We start from the raw sequence: 16,261 nt of genomic DNA, 5'->3' as shown, positions 1-16,261 counted from the left end.
CTGAAATACATATTTTTTTTAATTACCCAATACAGACTGAAAAGTGGAAAAGAGGAAATTGTACTTGTGACTCATGCGTGACAAAAACGTTGCATTATTTTGTTATCGAGCAACACTGACATCTAGCGGCCAATATATCTAAATGCAAGAAGAAAATAAAAATCTCTTTACTTCCGGGTTCTGCATGCGTAAATCTTTTGAGCTATACACGTCCAGCTACAGTCCAAACACATTTACCTTTGTGTGTGTGTTTTACTTTTCATTCGTGATGTATCATCTGCCTGTGCTGAAGAACAGACGCACTCTCCTGGAGAGAGCGGAGAAGTTTATATCTGATATTTACTTTACAGACTGCAATCTGAGAGGACGGTAAGGCTTTGTTCATTGAGCTACACCGACCAAATGTTAATGCATAATCACAAAGGAGATCAAACACTTTATTTGAGTTTATACAGTGACTTGCAAAATTATTCATTCCCCTCAAACTTTTGTCGTCCTAAGTCGCGCATAACAGTGAAGCATAAGGAAAATACTGCCTTTTATTTGTTACAAAAAAATTGTCACGTGACTAAATGTCTTGACCATTTGAGTCTACAGTACTTTCTAGGACCAACATTCGTTGAAGCTGCAACTACAAGTTCTTTGTGTTACGACTTTATTAGCTTTACGCATCTAGACAGACACCTGTTTTTCTTTTCAAAATCTGGTAACGTGATCAAAGCACCAACAGCACTGTTTGTTCCCTTGAAGCAAATTGAAAATGTGAGTTCTTGTGGTTTTCTTTCAGCAAAGATTTTTGTCTTGCCAGATTTGCAAAGTGGACGACAAATATACTTAGAGTCGGGGTGCACCAACTGCAGTTTTCTGGTCAATCACTGATCTGTAAAAATACTGATCTACTGATTCCAATTTTTATGATTGCCATTTTTTTCGTCTCAAAAGTAATTAAATATAGCTACAAAGTCTCTTAAGTTGGCAACAGTGGAGTGACTATTGTTACCCAAGTACTTACAGATGTGACCTGGTGACCTCTGTCAGTCTGCCCTCTTTAACGGCACAGTAAAAGGGGACAGTGGTTGATTTTTAGACCTTTGCAGAGGTAGATAAGATTGGTGGATAATGTTGCTTTGTTATGCAAGTCCTGGCCAATCACCAATCTCCTGTAATTAAGGTAATCTGAGCCACTTTATTGCATGAAAGTTTATGCTTTTCACACCACAAATATTAAATAAAAGCTCTAAGTAACCTTACTTTTGCTTCATAAATTCTTCATCTTTGCAGTCTATATGGGGAGTCTTATCCACTGGAAACCATCAGCTTCTTCCTGTCTCAGACCAGAATCCCATTTACTGAAGCCTCCAAGCAAAACTTTGCGCCTTATAAAATCGGTGATATCTTTGGACCGACGTAAGTGATGATTTCTGATTTCCTTTTGTTTTTATTAGCCCCTAATCTTACACATTCAAAATCCAGGAACTAACTCAATCATAATTGTTGTTCAAGATGGTGGACTTGCTGGTTTAAAGTGTCCCTGACGATCCCTGAGTCCTGGAGAGGAAAAGAGGTCCATCTCCTCTGGGAAAGTGATGGGGAAGGAATGGTTTGGAGAAATGGACAACCAGTTCAGGTAGTGTTTCAGCAACTTTTATTAAACTTAAAAATCCACCTGAACCAGATGTAATCTGTGAAATATATGTATTTTGTGTATCACAGGGATTAACTAAAAAGGGTGAAAAGACAAGTTATATCTTGTCTGACTGTCTGAAAGATGAAGAGCCTCACAGGTCAGTGCAGGACTGAAACCTGATTTAAATGCTATTTCTCAAATTTTTGAAATCTTTTTTTTCATGTTCCCATCTTTCTATAAAGCGTCACCCTATATGTGGAAGTAGCCTGTAATGGGCTTTTTGGCGCTGGTCAAGGATCCATGATCGCAGCTCCAGACCCAAGCAGGATGTTTTCTGTACAGAAGGCAGAATTGGTCATTTTCAACAGAGATGTGCAGAAGCTGCTGACTGAGTTTGAGATGCTTGTTGACATTGTTAAGGTACAATTAATAAACCAGAGCATGATAATACAGGAGTAAGACATTATGAGGGAAAACCTGACTTTCTGCACGTTTTGAACAGGAACTCGGAGAGGCAGAGCAACGGGGCTACCAGGCGCTCTTCACTGCCAATGAGATGGTGAACCTTTGTGACCCGTTTGATTCCAGCTCCTTTTCCAAAGCTCACAGTCTGGCCCACAAGTTCTTTAACCAGCGGAATGGAGACAGCCAGCATACTGTCCATGCAATGGGTCACTGCCACATCGATTCAGGTCTTCTTTTTTTACTCATTTAATCTCAACTCTAACTATAGCAGTCCAGCAAGCAGGCACTGGAATACTGCTTTGAATATTTATTTTTAAAACTCATTCTCGAAAACACAAATTCCTACAATATTAATTCATACAAAGAAGTAGAGATGCTTTTTAAACTGGTCGTCAAAACAAAATACAATCACTGGTAGCTTTAAACAACCTATTTGACAAAATACGTTACCAAGAATGATACTGTCTTCAATGTTTTACTTAATGTGGTACTATTAAACTGTTTGTCCTTGAATCATGAAACATTGTTGTTTCCAAACTTCTGTGTTGTCTAGAAAAAAAAAAACGTTTTGACACCTGTACCACAACAGAAAACTTATATTCTCAGCAAGTACATTTAACGTTTCTGCTGCTTCGTCCACAGCCTGGCTTTGGCCGTACGAGGAGACGATTCGCAAATGTGGCCGAAGCTGGGCGACTGTCGTCAGTTTAATGGAGAAGAACCCGGAGTTTGTCTTCACTTGCTCTCAGGTTGTTGCACACTAACGTGGATTTTTAAGAAATTTTCCAGATATCTGTAAATATATCCCATTTTCACCCCTTTTGTTTGTCACAGGCACAGCAGTTTGAGTGGGTAAAGAGCTGGTATCCGGGACTTTTCTCCAAGATTCAAGATTACGTGAAGAAAGGCCAGTTCATTCCAGTGGGAGGAACATGGGTGGAAATGGTAAGCCTATTTAGATAAATAGGTAATAGCAGTAAATACTTCTATTATTGCTGCTTCAGCTTTACCCCTACATAAAAACATAAAATAAAAATAGTATTTGTCCTTTTCAGCTGTGTTCAGGCTTGTATAGTTATGTCATTACAAACCATATATTATGTATAACCTTTTTATATTAAGTCATAGTAACCACTACATATCTGCCTTAAAGGATGGCAATCTGCCATCAGGTGAGTCCATGGTTCGACAGTTCCTGGAAGGCCAGCGCTTCTTTAATCAGGAGTTTGGCATATATTGCAAAGAGGTAGGATTCTTTATAAATACCAACAAAACTTTACATGGTCTTTTGTTAACTAATGGCTGTTATTATTGTTATTATTACAACATTATGATGTCTGATTATTGTTCTAAAGTTTTGGCTTCCAGATACATTCGGATACTCTGCCCAGCTTCCACAAATCATGCAGGGATGTGGCATTTCCAATTTTCTGACCCAGAAGCTGAGCTGGAATTTGGTCAACACCTTTCCTGTAATTATTTTTGCATGTTTTCTGTGAAAAAATTTTTTTAAGTAACTTACATTTTTTAAAATCTTTTTTTCAAAGCACAACACATTTTTCTGGGAGGGTCTGGATGGCTCCAAAGTTTTAACTCACTTCCCACCAGGGAATTCCTATGAAATGAAGGGAAAGATTGAAGATGTGAGTGTGCAGTGTGATGCATGTAAGTACGATAAATGATGAGTAGGTATATCAGACATTCCTCTGTGCTTTACTCTGCCCAAAGCTGGTGAAAACTGTGAAGAATAACAAAGATAAAGGGCGAGCCAATCACAGTGCGGCATTGTTTGGCTTTGGCGACGGCGGCGGTGGCCCTACGCAGCTGATGCTTGATAGGCTTGGCCTGGTCAGGGACACAGATGGACTTCCCAAGTAAGTTCCGGTCTTTCACTTTAAATCATCAGTATGCAACAACAACGGCGCCCAGTCTAAGCAGGAAACACTTCCCATGCTTTAGAATTATGATGCAGTACTGTGTCACTTTGCTTTGTGTTTTAAAAGGGTGGTGCAGACATGGTTACGTTTACAGGAAAATAAAGCAGATCTGCTGTCATTGTGCAATACTTTAGTTTTCCAGTGCCAATAAACATTGTCATAGTTAGTTCGAGAAAATAATACTTAACATTGAAACTATATACTCACTTCCATACCCTGTTATGGGCTTTTCTCAGGGTCCAGATGTCCAATCCTTCAAAGCTTTTCTCGCAGCTGCAAGCTGACTCAGGGCTACTGTGCACTTGGACCGGAGAGCTCTTCCTGGAACTGCATAATGGCACCTATACCACTCAGGCACAGGTAGAGTCAGGACAGAGGCTGCGTCCACAGTCAAGGCTGAGTTGTGTGTTAGAATTAAAATTAAAGCTTCTAACAAGGAAAAAGAAATATGTTGAGCAACACAAGTTGAGACTACATTTGTGGAGTTTTTATTTCTTGCCACACATTCTCAACTGAATTTAGGTCTGCCAAAAAATGTTTATAATGTCCTACTCCAGATGATTGTATCAGGGTTCGCAGACTTCGATTTAAAGTATCAGAATTTAATGTAAGACACTCTAGTTAAGATAGTTTTATAGACTTGAAAATGGAGCTGTCTAAGTTAGGCTTGTTGCGATAAACAATAAATCAATTAATCACACGATAAATATAAATTATCAACCTCATTTTAATTTATCGACCTGTCCAGGGTGTACCCCGCCTCTCGCCCGAAATGTTCGCTGGAGATAAGCACCAGCACCCCTCCCGCCCCCACTAGGGACAAGGGTGTTAGAAAATGGATGAATGGATGGACTTTATCTGGATGTAAAAAGACTTAACTCCGGTGCTCCCCACTGATCCCTCCCATCCTAATTTTCGTAGTAAGGAAGGAGTGAACTATTGCATCAGGTAGTCAGGGCGTGCATCATTTTGTACTTTGGCAGCACTAGAGCCCCGTGAGGAGTAAGGAAGCTAAAGAAACACTATCTGGTATTGGGGACAAAAACTCAGATGGAGCTGGTTTCAAAGCTGAACGCAACTGCAGCAGTATGGGAGCATTTTGGATTCAAATTAAATGACCGGGGCGAACTGCTGAAGCTTTGCGAGCCGGTATGTCACATTTGTCATAAATCAGTAGAAACCAAGAGCGGAAATACAACCAACTTGCACCTAAACGGAATCATCCAAAGAGGTTTTCCCAGCTGGGGAAAAAAAAGTGCAACCGGTGGGCCGTCTCCGTCTTCAAGTAAGCATGTTTTTTTTCTTAAAACTTGAGACAAAGACTGAGGGATTTTGCAAATATAAATACAGGATGCAATGTATGCAATTATAGGCTTAAATTTGTAACAGGTAGGGTGAGCCAACTGTTAACGTGCAAAAATGATGTTGCAAAGTGGTGCGCGCTCACAGACAGCGTAGTTCGCTTAATTGCTATAGAGATGCCACCGTTTAATATTGTTGAAAAGCCAGCATTTCGAAAAATGTTGCAAACATTTGATAGACAGTACGAAGTTCCCAGAAAAACATATCACAAACGGCGATTCCACAACTGTACAACAGCAATAAAGAGGACATACTTAAGGAGAAAAAAGTATTTTCATTATACTCTGCTATGTCGGATATGTGGTCAAGTTCAAATATGACCTTGACCATACACTATTTAACTGCTGACTAGACCCTGCACTCTAAATGTTTAAAAAACAGATAACCATACAGCTGACACCCTTGGAGAAAACCTGTTGCCTTTCACATTTTGTTTATACGTGGGCAGTTTTGCCCATCTTCTCTATCTAAATCTAATGATTATTGAAAGGCAATATAGTATACAGACTTCATAATCTGTTCTCTTTTGGTTGAATGTAGTTTTTATTTCCAATTTGGTTTTATGTTGCTTTTAGTTTTTATTCATGTGGATTTTTTAACAGAGACTGAGAGTCCATTTTATTTTTGCTTTTGGTTGTTTATTTTGTTTACTAGTTCCAGTGTTAAGTGTTTTTTGGAAATAGAATGTATTTATCTTTGGAAGGATATACTTGCATTATTATGTCATTACCATTACATCAGTTTAAAATGGTTTCCAAACAATATTTATTGCAATAATTTTTGAGACATTTAATTGCTCAGCAAAATTTGTTAATATGACAGGCCTAGTCTAAGTTGCTCAGATCAAAAAAAATCTGGACAGGGTTATTCTGATAAATAGCCCATTATCACAATTATGAATTGAAAACTACATGTAAGTTTTAAGTTGTTCTGTTTAAAAAAGTTTGGAGTATACTGATAAAGTCCAGTGAGCTCCAAGATTTCTTACTCAAAACTCAGAATTTGAGTTTGGAAAAGTATGGGATTCTGAAATCGAAATGTTGTCGGTTCTCTAATAAACATCTTGAATATTTTGCCTGCCAAATTTAAAATAAGCATAGATGTAGCTTTAACACACTCATGCGTCACAAGACGACAGTTCTGAGTTTCTAGACACTGAACTATGTTTTTTTGCATCACTGCATTCACGATGTTTTTTTTTCTCTGCAGATTAAACGTGAGAATCGCCAGTGTGAGACTTTGCTTCATGATGTCGAGGTGGCCAGCAGCTTGGCCCTCTGCCGAAGCGAGATGTTTCTTTATCCTGCAGAAAAACTGCAGCGCCTCTGGAGGTTCAAATATAACTTCAGATTCAATCAGAAGTATTATAAAACACAATTATTATTTTAATATTTGTGTTTTTTTTCTCTCTCTGAAAGGCTTCTTCTCCTAAACCAGTTCCACGATGTGATTCCTGGAAGCTGCATAGGGATGGTTGTGGAAGATGCTCTTAACTACTATAAAGGTACAATGTTTAAGATAGGAGTTTTGCTTTTATATTTCAAACATATCTTGGGTACAATATTTCTCCATCCTATTGAAGATATCAGAAATGATGGTGGGGTCCTTCTGCGGGAGGCATTGGAAGCCCTGGAGCCAAAAGGAACCTCTCCTGGTGTGTTTAACTCTCTCCCCTGGGAGCGATGTGAAGTCGTTCAGATTACAGATGGACCAGACAGTTCCAAGCTAGGTAAGCTTAATATTCAGAATATGTAGGTTCTTCAGGTTTAAAGTCAAAAACCTTCTGCTCTGTGGTCCTGCAGCTCTGGTGACCGCTCCCAGCGTCGGCGTGGCTCCTGTCAAAGAAACGCAGCCTGCGACTCCAGTCTCTGTCACTCCTCAGGTATTCGCTACAAAGAAATCTACATCAGCACTGTTCACATTTTATATTTCTAACCGAGTCCTGCGCATGTTTTCAGGCGGATGGCAGTGTCCTTATGGAGAATGGGATTTTACAAGCAGTCATCAGCAAAGATGGCACACTGGCATCACTGTGCTTAATCAGTGCTAACAGGTAAACTTAGACCATAAGTTTACTCTTATATGTAATCTGTTGGCATATCTAATAACGACCGCTGACGCTTTCAGAGAAACTATTTCTGATGGCTCTTCTGGAAACCAGTTCGTCATATTCGACGACGTCCCCCTGTACTGGGACGCATGGGATGTGATGGACTACCATCTTCAGACAAGGTCTCATCACTGTCACTTTGTTACAAACATCACAGAGTTAGGAGGAATGTGTTTTGAAAGATTGTGAAATCTAAAAAAACTAACTCTTTAGGAAGCCAGTAGTGGAAGTGGTGCAGCCTGTCCAGGTAGCGTTCCCAGGAGGAGTCAGAGGCAGTGTCAGCTTCACCCTGAGGATCAGCGATAAAAGCACTGTCACACAAGAGATCATCATGGATGCCATGTGTCCCTACATCAAGTTCAACACAAAGGCACCCTGATTTCTGATACAGCTTTCGTTTCTCTCTAAGATCTCTTTGTTTGTCCATCTGAAGAATACATCTGTGTAATTCCAGGTGCAGTGGGCAGAGTCGCACAAGTTTCTCAAAGTTGAGTTTCCTGTGCGCGTACGAAGCCCGAATGCGACATATGAGATTCAGTTTGGTCATCTGCAGAGACCCACACACTGGAACACATCGTGGGACTGGGCTAGGTTTGAGGTATGGCAGTAAAAAGTCATGCATCATTTCTTGTTAGTCATGACCACATCATTGTTCTTAATGTGTTTTCTTACCAAGGTTTGGGGTCACAAATGGGCCGACCTATCAGAGCACAACTTTGGAGTGGCACTTCTGAATGACTCCAAATATGGTTATTCAATCCACAAGAACACAATGACTCTTTCCCTGTGAGGTTTCCTGTTCTTGTTTTACCTCATAATACCAGTTGAGACAAATTTAGCTTTTAATTGTTGTAATTGCTATTTTTTTTAGACTGAGAGCACCAAAGGCACCGGACGCTACTGCCGACATGGGGAATCACCAGTTCACATACGCCATCATGCCCCACTCAGGTAGGTCTGGTTTGTTTCTGATGTAAGCTGTTACAAAACAGACACTCGTTGAACATATGTGTCTTTTACAGGATCCTTCCAGGATGCTTCAGTTGTTCAGTGTGCTTACAGCCTCAACTACCCTCTGAGGCCAATCCAGTGCCGCCCTGACTCTGCACCCTGGAGTGCCTTCTCCCTCAGTCCATCAGCAGTCGTCCTGGAGACCATTAAACAGGTATTACATTATTAGCCAAGCTCCAAAACAGAAAGTGATTTATGAAACAGTATCTTGTGAAAATGTTCATGTCTCATGAACCTTTCTAGTTTTGAACATGTTACAAAGCTTGATGCACCTTATTGGAATTTTATGTCACAGAGCTACACAAAGTAGTGCATAATTTTCAAGTGGAAAGAAAATATGATTTTCAAATTGTTTTAAAATTATTATTACTCCAACTTTCCTAAATACAATTTAGCACAACCACTAACTAAATTAACACAGCAAGTCATCCCAATCACCTCGTCCCCAAAGTAAAACACGGTGGTGACAGCATCATGATGAGGGAATAGTCCTCCTCAGATAGGTGAAGCTAAATACAGAGTAATCCTAGAAGAAAAGCAGTAAGGCTTCTAAAGGTTCACCTGCCAATAACATAAAATATACAGCCACAGCTACAATGTATTGGTAGGGATTCATTTATTTCAAACTATACTATATACAGTAGATCACCTTTTGTAGTATTCGGAATAAATTTTGATAACTATTTTAAAGGTGACGACAAATTACTGTGTTGTAGAGCAGTAAAAAACCAGTAAAGATTTTTTTTTGCCAACCTCTGGCATCCCTTAATGTATTCCCATTCAAAGCTTGAAAATTTCAGGGAAAGTTTGTTTAACGGGCTCTGAAGTGTCGTTTGCCTCAACAGGTAGAGGATGGAAACGGGAACCTTGCCGTGCGTCTCTATGAGTCCAATGGGAGCAGTGTTACTGCAACTCTGCACAGCGACCTTCCAGTTAAGGAGGCATGGCAGTAAGTGCTTCTAATTTCGGTTTTTATTATGGTCCTCTATGCTCATTTGGAACGATTTCATAAGAACAATGCCATTTCTTTCAGCTGTGATTTGTTGGAGAGGCGAGACCCCACCCAGCCAGCACACATCACATCTGAGGGAATCTCTCTGAACTTCAAACCCTTTCAAATTGTGACGCTTCTGCTCTGCTTTTGATTTATTCCAGAATGTTTTACACTCAGAGGACTTGAAAGAGGGAATATTTGGTGTAATTCTACTAAAACAATGTGATCACTTTGCAATGAATGAATAACCGCATTTTTCTAGCATTTTTTTAAAATGAGTTTTTATTTTTTCTTAAAATATATATATATATAAGTATAAAATTACAGAAAGATTTGGCTCCACGTTTATTTGCTGTTTTTTCTGGTTACTCTCCCACTTCGTCTCTCTTTGCCTGCAATAACAAACATGAAAAAGAATTTTCAAACTCTACATCGTTTTACAAAAAAATAAAGCATTTTTAAATGTGTTATAATCCCAGGTGTTTACCTGCAGCAGGTTCCACGCTGTTGCTTTTCTTTCTACGTGCAGTTGACTTGGTTTCACTCTGCTGCGTTTCTTCCTGAGTCTTTTCAGCTTTTCTTCTCTTTGAAACAACTTCCTTCGGATGTGGAGGGTTTTCTTTGGGGGGTGGTTCCTTTTTGACCACCCTCTTTTTTGTTGTGCTCTCTTTCATGCTTTTGGCCACCTGAATAAAGGAAACTAGTGCTACTAACAGTTCACACAGATTAAGGCTTTGAGCAGTTAGTGACCTTTACCTTTTTCTTGTCTGTATAATCATGGTCATCATCTTTCTTTGCTCTCTTTTTTATCTTGGGTGATTTTGAATCTTCAGAGGGGGAAAAAGCGAGTTATGAATGATTCAGTTGTTACACTTACTCAGCCTCTTTGGTAGAAATTACAGAATGATTATTCTGTAATTTCTTTGCAGCAAATGTATACTTTGCTACAAATATATAATCAGCTACTTTGCAACAAATATATAATCATAAATAATGCCCATAAGTAGTTCATTTTCATAACTGCATATTCTGGCATTTTAAAATAGAGCACAAAAACAATACTCGAATAAAGTGACTGTAGATTGTCCCTTATAGTAAAAATTTGAGACTGGCTTTCCTATTAAGCATTGATTTACTAATGTAAAGGGATTTCCTCCAGTTGCAATCCTCTTGTGCTGCAGATAACAGATAAGCTTTGCAGGACGGAGCCTCATTATGCATCTTTTTTGTTTGTTTTTCTTACACTTTAGCCCATATTTCAATCAGACTGAGATCCTGTTTGTTGTTAAAACTTGAGTTAATTCGCCTTTCCTGAACAAAAGTTAATGCTCTACACTCAGCGGTGGGATAATCCTGAAATTTTTTTGTTGCACCTTTCTACTGATGGTGGGAGCAAAGTGTCAAAACTGTCATTTCCACCTGTGTATTCACTGTATATGTCCTGCATGCATACCTTTATCATCAATGATGACATTTTTAGGAGAATTTTAAAATTGAAAGGATCTGAAGTTAATTTATTTCAGTAAGTCAATAAATAAATCACTCATAATTCAAGTGTTTATCCATTTGATTTATGGTTACATAGTTTACTGTTTATGGCTAAGAAGAAACTCAAAGTTTACTTTTTTCAGAAAAGATTACTATAGAAAAATACTGAAATATTATAATATGGCCTGTCAAATCTGAAGTCTTTTATGGGATTGACTTTGACAGTTGTCCAGTCGACAATCACAAGCACTCCATTACAAAACAAGTTGGCTTCTTATGGAGTGCTGGGAAAGAAAGTGGCAGAAAAAGTGGATAAAAAGGGCGTATGGAAACACAGGGGGAACTGCAGCCTTAACAGAAAAAGCACTAAAGCCCATTGAAGAGTTTCAGGAAGGCTCAAAATATTTTGACTGCAGACTTCCGGAGGCCTAAAACACACAGACAAATTCCAGAACAAATGCTACACCTGCACATTCCTTGTGTTCAGGAACTTCTTAATCAGAAGCAGACGATGTGAAAAAGGACTGTTCTGCTCTGTGGAACCAACATTCTCTAAGTAAAGCGACCAGATTCTACAAGAAAAGTGAAGAAGCCTGAAATCTGAGTTACTGGTGTGAAGCTCCCATAGATGACTGTCATCTGCTGATGTTGGTCCACTTTATTTCATCAAGTCCCAAGTCAGGACAGTGCTTTTTTAACATTTCATCAGTGTTGCAGGCAGACTGACTCCATTCCACACTGCAGTGATGCAGTACTTCATGCAAAAAGGAGCTGCGACCAAGTATTGAGTACATGTACTATACAGTTTATTGATATACTTTTAAACAGGCTGACATATCTATTTTACAAATGTCTTTGTGTTTTTAGTCGTATATAATATTCTAATAAGTGAAACTGAATCTAGGAATTTCTTTAGGTGTAATCATCAATAATAATCACAATGCCCAAAAATGAACACTTGAAACACACTGTGTGAGTATGTTTCACTGTTTGAAATAAATAACTGAAATAAACTTACTTTATAGTATTATTCTAATTTACCTTGATATACCTATACCTAGATTTTTTCTGTTTTACAATGTAAACGTAAATTTTAGACTCAAGTGATTGTGGATTTTCCTTCAATACTTTCAACTTTAAGCTCTATTGTTAAGGCTCTGTCTCCAGTCAGTCAGTCCTCTTGTGTTTTAGAATGCAATTTAAAGGGATTTCCATATTTTCATTCAGATTTTGCAATGCTTTCCCCTGTATCTGGTCTGATCAAAATAACAACAGAAGTGTCATTTAGTTATTTTTAGGTACGTTTTTAAAAAAATCACAGTGTTCTGAGAGTTATGCATTCAGGTGTAATATTTACCTTTGGGTGCCATGGGCCCTGGGTCTCCCTGGAACAGAGCAGAATCTTTAATTTTTACAATAATTTGAAACTTCATTCTAAAAAATACCACTAAATTGTCCCATTTACTCGCCTTAAACCACATTGTTCTGCCATTGTGGTCCCAAACTGATTTCATTCCATCAACATAATAACACCGCAGCCATGCCTCAAAGGCAGAGTAGTCCATCTTCTCAGGGTCGTAGCCCTTACCGCCTATTGCAGAAAATTTGTCATGAGTAGAGATTTATCTTAAGATTGTAAGGGAGGAACTGGACAGGAAATGAAAGAGAGCACACCTAAGTTGACGACCTCCAGAGGAACTGTATGACAAAGTCTGAGGACATCCCCTGCCTCCCGTTTAATTGCTTTCTTTTTAGCCCTCTCTGGAGTCTTTTAGGAAGATTAACAGTAATTCATGTCAGAAAAAAAAATGCTGAAGTTTCTCGGGAAAACAAAAGTGAGCCCGTTTCTTTTTCACCTTTGTGTCTGCGATCTCGTCTTTCACTGGCTTCCCGTTCTCAAATTCATCCTCTAACTGAAGGCCTTCCAGTACGTCCCTCGCACACACAAACGGTGGGATATTCAACCTACGACAGAAGCAAATACAGTACTGCAATTGTTCGACAAAACAAAATAAAAAACTGGAGACGTGCCATTCCCATACAGAGACAAAAAAGCCTTTCATATTGAGAGTCTAGGAGACTAAAGTAACTTGTGAAAAAATGAGAATATGTGCTTGGTTCAGTCTGTTTTTCCAATGAACAAGGACACCCTGTTTCTTCCAGAAAGAAGCTTGGATGAAAGGAACCTTTCCAGAAACAAAAAGATATTTAGTCTGCCACAAACCGGATTTATTGCTTTTAATTTCATTTGTTTAAAGAGATATTTTTGAATACATGTAAATGTTACAAAGCAGCCTGATGTGATAATTACCCTCAATAACAAATGGAGGGAAAGTTAATCGTACTTAAACTTACTTAGTTTACTTTATCTTCCTAATTTAATTAAAAAAATTAAACATGTTGGATAAATTCATTAAATGTTTGCATTTCAATCTCTGATTTTAGATAATTTTAGGTCCAAACTTAGAACTATTTCTCCACTTGCTTCAAAAATGTTATTACAAAAGACCAATATCATAATGGGATTTTTAGTACAAGAATCTTCTATAGCATGTGTCAACTCAATATTGGTTTGGGCTTCTTTTGCAGTGTGGAATGGAGGTGATCGTAACGGTATATAATAAGTTGAGCTTACTTTGTAACTTAACTTACTGAAATGTCACACATGCATTTTTTATGATAATTTTTCAACTTGGACAATGGACCTGCAGATTGTTAATCAGGAACAAATTATTTGAAGATTAATAGCTAAAACTTGGTAAATATTACAGGATTGTTGCCAGAGCGGCGTTTCTTATAATTTGGATTTGTGAGCTTGTTGCTTTAGTGTTTAAAAACGTTCTGAGCTTAAGTGTGTGGAATATATCATGTTATTTTCATGCATGTCCATCACCTGTACAGGATTTCAGCTCTCAAATAGTTCCCAATACCATTGAAGTACTTTTGGTTCAGCAGGACCTCACAAATCGGGCGATCAAAAGCCCGATCGCTCAGATGAGACAAGACATTCTCCCTGCAAAGACGATTGCAAAGATCAATCTGAAAGCAGAATTTGGGATAAGTTGGTGACCAGTGACATTCTCAGCATTACAAACCTGAAACTCTTGTACTCAAACATGATGCAGGGCCCTCTGTCAGGCTGCCAGGTTCCATTGGGTTGCCAGCTGCCAAACCTTCGTGTGTCTACAAAGCTCAGCACTCTGCGAGGCTTCTCCTTAGTGTAGAAACGTAGATGGGCATGTTTAGGAACTTCTTCTTCTGACGTAAAGCGGAAATAACCCGACATCCCGAAGCGAAAGACTATGTCCATATGTTGATCTGCTTGTCCACCTTTCGATCGCCGGTTCCCATCATCGTCACTCTTCATGGGCGTTAAAGTCAGCTTCACTTCCTTCCCTCTGGAAGTGGCTGTGATGCGGTATGAATCACAGGTGAAGGCCACTTCTGGACATTTGCTGACTTCAGATTTTATAACCGTTCCACCAAAGACCATTCCATCGCACATTTTGTTGACATACAGGCTGGCCAAGTGGAGTTCGGGTCCCTCAGGCATTTTGATGGAACAAGTGCAGATGTGCTGCAGAAGACGAGAATCGGATAATGATAAATAGAGTACCTTGCAAAAGTAACCGCTGAACATTTAACTTTTTTTTATAACCACATAGGGATTCCTATGTCAAACTCAAATTAGTGAATCGTTATAAAATGGAAAATGTGAAACTATTTTGGAGGTTTTTTTAACAAATAAAAAACATTTTGTTTTCCATTAATTTGAATCAGATCCCTAATTCAATACATTTTAGAATCATATTTTGTTGCAAATACATCTGTGTTTTGAGCTCATTCTCAACCAACGTGTGTTTGCCCATTCTTTTTTGCAAAATAGCTCAAGCTCAATCACACTGAGTGTTGTGTCTTGACAGCCATATGCAAATCTTGCCATAATTTCTCACCTAGATTATAGTATGGACTTTGACTGGGCCTTTCAAGCACATGAACAGACTTTGATCTTTTATTGTAGTTCTGATTGTATGTCTGGGGTTGTTGTTTTGAAGGTGAAACTCTGACCCAGTGTCTTTTTGAGCTTCTAGTTGAGGGGCCTTCAGATCTGGGCTTTGAGGGTCAGTGTCCTGCATTTTAGAACCTTTTAAAGAGAAGCCTCCTGTCTCAACCATGTTTCTCTGTGGGGATGGTGTGTTCAGAGTGATGTCCAGTTAGCCGTCTCCCACACGTATTTACATGTAGACCAAAAGCTCTATTATACTTGGTTTTCAAGTATGCATGGAATTTGCATTTTATCCCTGAGCATGTATGGGTTCTCTCCAGATACACTGGCTTCCTCCCACAGTTCAAAAATATGACCGGGAACAGCTTTATTCTCGACACTCTTCCATAACGGACAGATTTGTGGAGTTTTTTTTTTTGTTATTGTTTGTTTGTTTAAGTTGTCCTATCAACACATTATTCACATCCAGGTGCCATGAGTACTAGCTGCTTCTATAATTAATGCTCTCCAACTAAGTAGTGTTTTCCTTCCAATTGTGTTAGTCTATCAGATTTATTGACAGATTGTCAATAAAATACATTGGGGTTTGCCGCTGTTGTAAGACTATGGAAATTATAAGCAATCAAGCAAGCTCACTAAAAGCAGCACTTTGAGCTGCTTTTAGTATGGAGTGCTTTTACATAAAATTGATTGGTTGATTTGTAGCACATTTCAGCAGCAATGTAGTTCGAAGTGCTTTACATCATTAAAACATACACACCCAAAAAAAGTAAAAGCTAATGTTGTAAGGCACTGAATATCATCTGTCACAATAAAACAAAACACGGAGTCCATTGATAAATAACAAACTTTATACTGTAGCCCCCTTCCTTGTGCTGGAAGAAGTGATAGTATGGACTAGCAAATCATCCAGCAACCCTCCAAAAGCTCTCTAAACGCCTCAAATTAAGCTGATTTATAAATATTTTTACAAACCATCTGAAATACAGATGCACACTAAAAAATGTTTTCTTTGTTTAACCCGAGCAATGCTTTCTGTGTAGTGTAAAGAAACAATGCATTTATTGTGGAATTTGATACGCGTGCAACACTCACCCAAACCAGGAAGTCGCTTCCGGGTAAAAACGGGGATTGTTTAAAGCGGACACAACTGCTGCGACATATATTTCAACGAATATATGCTTTCTTGTTGCTAATTTGTATAAGATATGCCCCAAGACCTTTGCAGCATGAGTTTGTAATCAAACAAGTTGTGCAATCG

At 38.7% G+C, this 16,261-nt stretch overlaps 2 protein-coding genes across 7 annotated transcripts; one reads left to right on the top strand and one right to left on the bottom strand.

The window, feature by feature from the left end:
- The first annotated feature begins 179 nt into the window (after positions 1-179).
- man2c1 (mannosidase alpha class 2C member 1) lies at positions 180-9,848 on the top strand. Its single transcript, XM_005797806.3, has 26 exons — positions 180-369; positions 1,282-1,407; positions 1,504-1,627; positions 1,714-1,784; positions 1,870-2,047; positions 2,130-2,319; positions 2,735-2,841; positions 2,927-3,037; positions 3,246-3,338; positions 3,448-3,564; positions 3,640-3,735; positions 3,821-3,966; positions 4,266-4,389; positions 6,601-6,722; positions 6,810-6,895; positions 6,974-7,120; positions 7,194-7,273; positions 7,350-7,444; positions 7,519-7,623; positions 7,715-7,871; positions 7,956-8,099; positions 8,178-8,287; positions 8,373-8,452; positions 8,524-8,666; positions 9,358-9,461; positions 9,546-9,848. The coding sequence occupies exons 1-26, from the start codon at positions 185-187 to the stop codon at positions 9,655-9,657; spliced, it is 3,153 nt and encodes a 1,050-aa protein (XP_005797863.2). The 5' UTR covers positions 180-184; the 3' UTR covers positions 9,658-9,848.
- Positions 9,801-16,258, bottom strand: neil1 (nei like DNA glycosylase 1). 6 transcript variants are annotated; one of them, XM_014476231.2, is made up of 10 exons: positions 16,096-16,258; positions 14,090-14,571; positions 13,888-14,007; positions 12,851-12,959; positions 12,669-12,762; positions 12,464-12,585; positions 12,352-12,379; positions 10,263-10,333; positions 9,994-10,192; positions 9,801-9,898 (listed from the first exon to the last, which is right to left on the bottom strand). In XM_014476231.2, exons 2-10 carry the CDS (start codon positions 14,545-14,547, stop codon positions 9,852-9,854), a joined length of 1,248 nt encoding a protein of 415 aa, XP_014331717.1. In that variant the 5' UTR covers positions 14,548-14,571; positions 16,096-16,258; the 3' UTR covers positions 9,801-9,851. The 6 variants fall into 6 exon arrangements, 4 of the variants coding, with proteins under 4 accessions (XP_014331717.1, XP_023206964.1, XP_023206991.1 ...); XM_023351196.1 differs by having other exon boundaries at positions 12,352-12,585; XM_023351223.1 differs by lacking the exon at positions 16,096-16,258 and having other exon boundaries at positions 12,352-12,585; positions 14,090-14,208; positions 14,325-14,445.
- Between the last annotated feature and the right edge of the window lie 3 nt (positions 16,259-16,261).

The sequence above is a fragment of the Xiphophorus maculatus genome, chromosome 2 (assembly GCF_002775205.1).
Source record: "Xiphophorus maculatus strain JP 163 A chromosome 2, X_maculatus-5.0-male, whole genome shotgun sequence".
In the NCBI taxonomy this organism is placed as follows: domain Eukaryota; kingdom Metazoa; phylum Chordata; class Actinopteri; order Cyprinodontiformes; family Poeciliidae; genus Xiphophorus; species Xiphophorus maculatus.
This window is presented reverse-complemented; position numbering and strand designations above follow the sequence as displayed.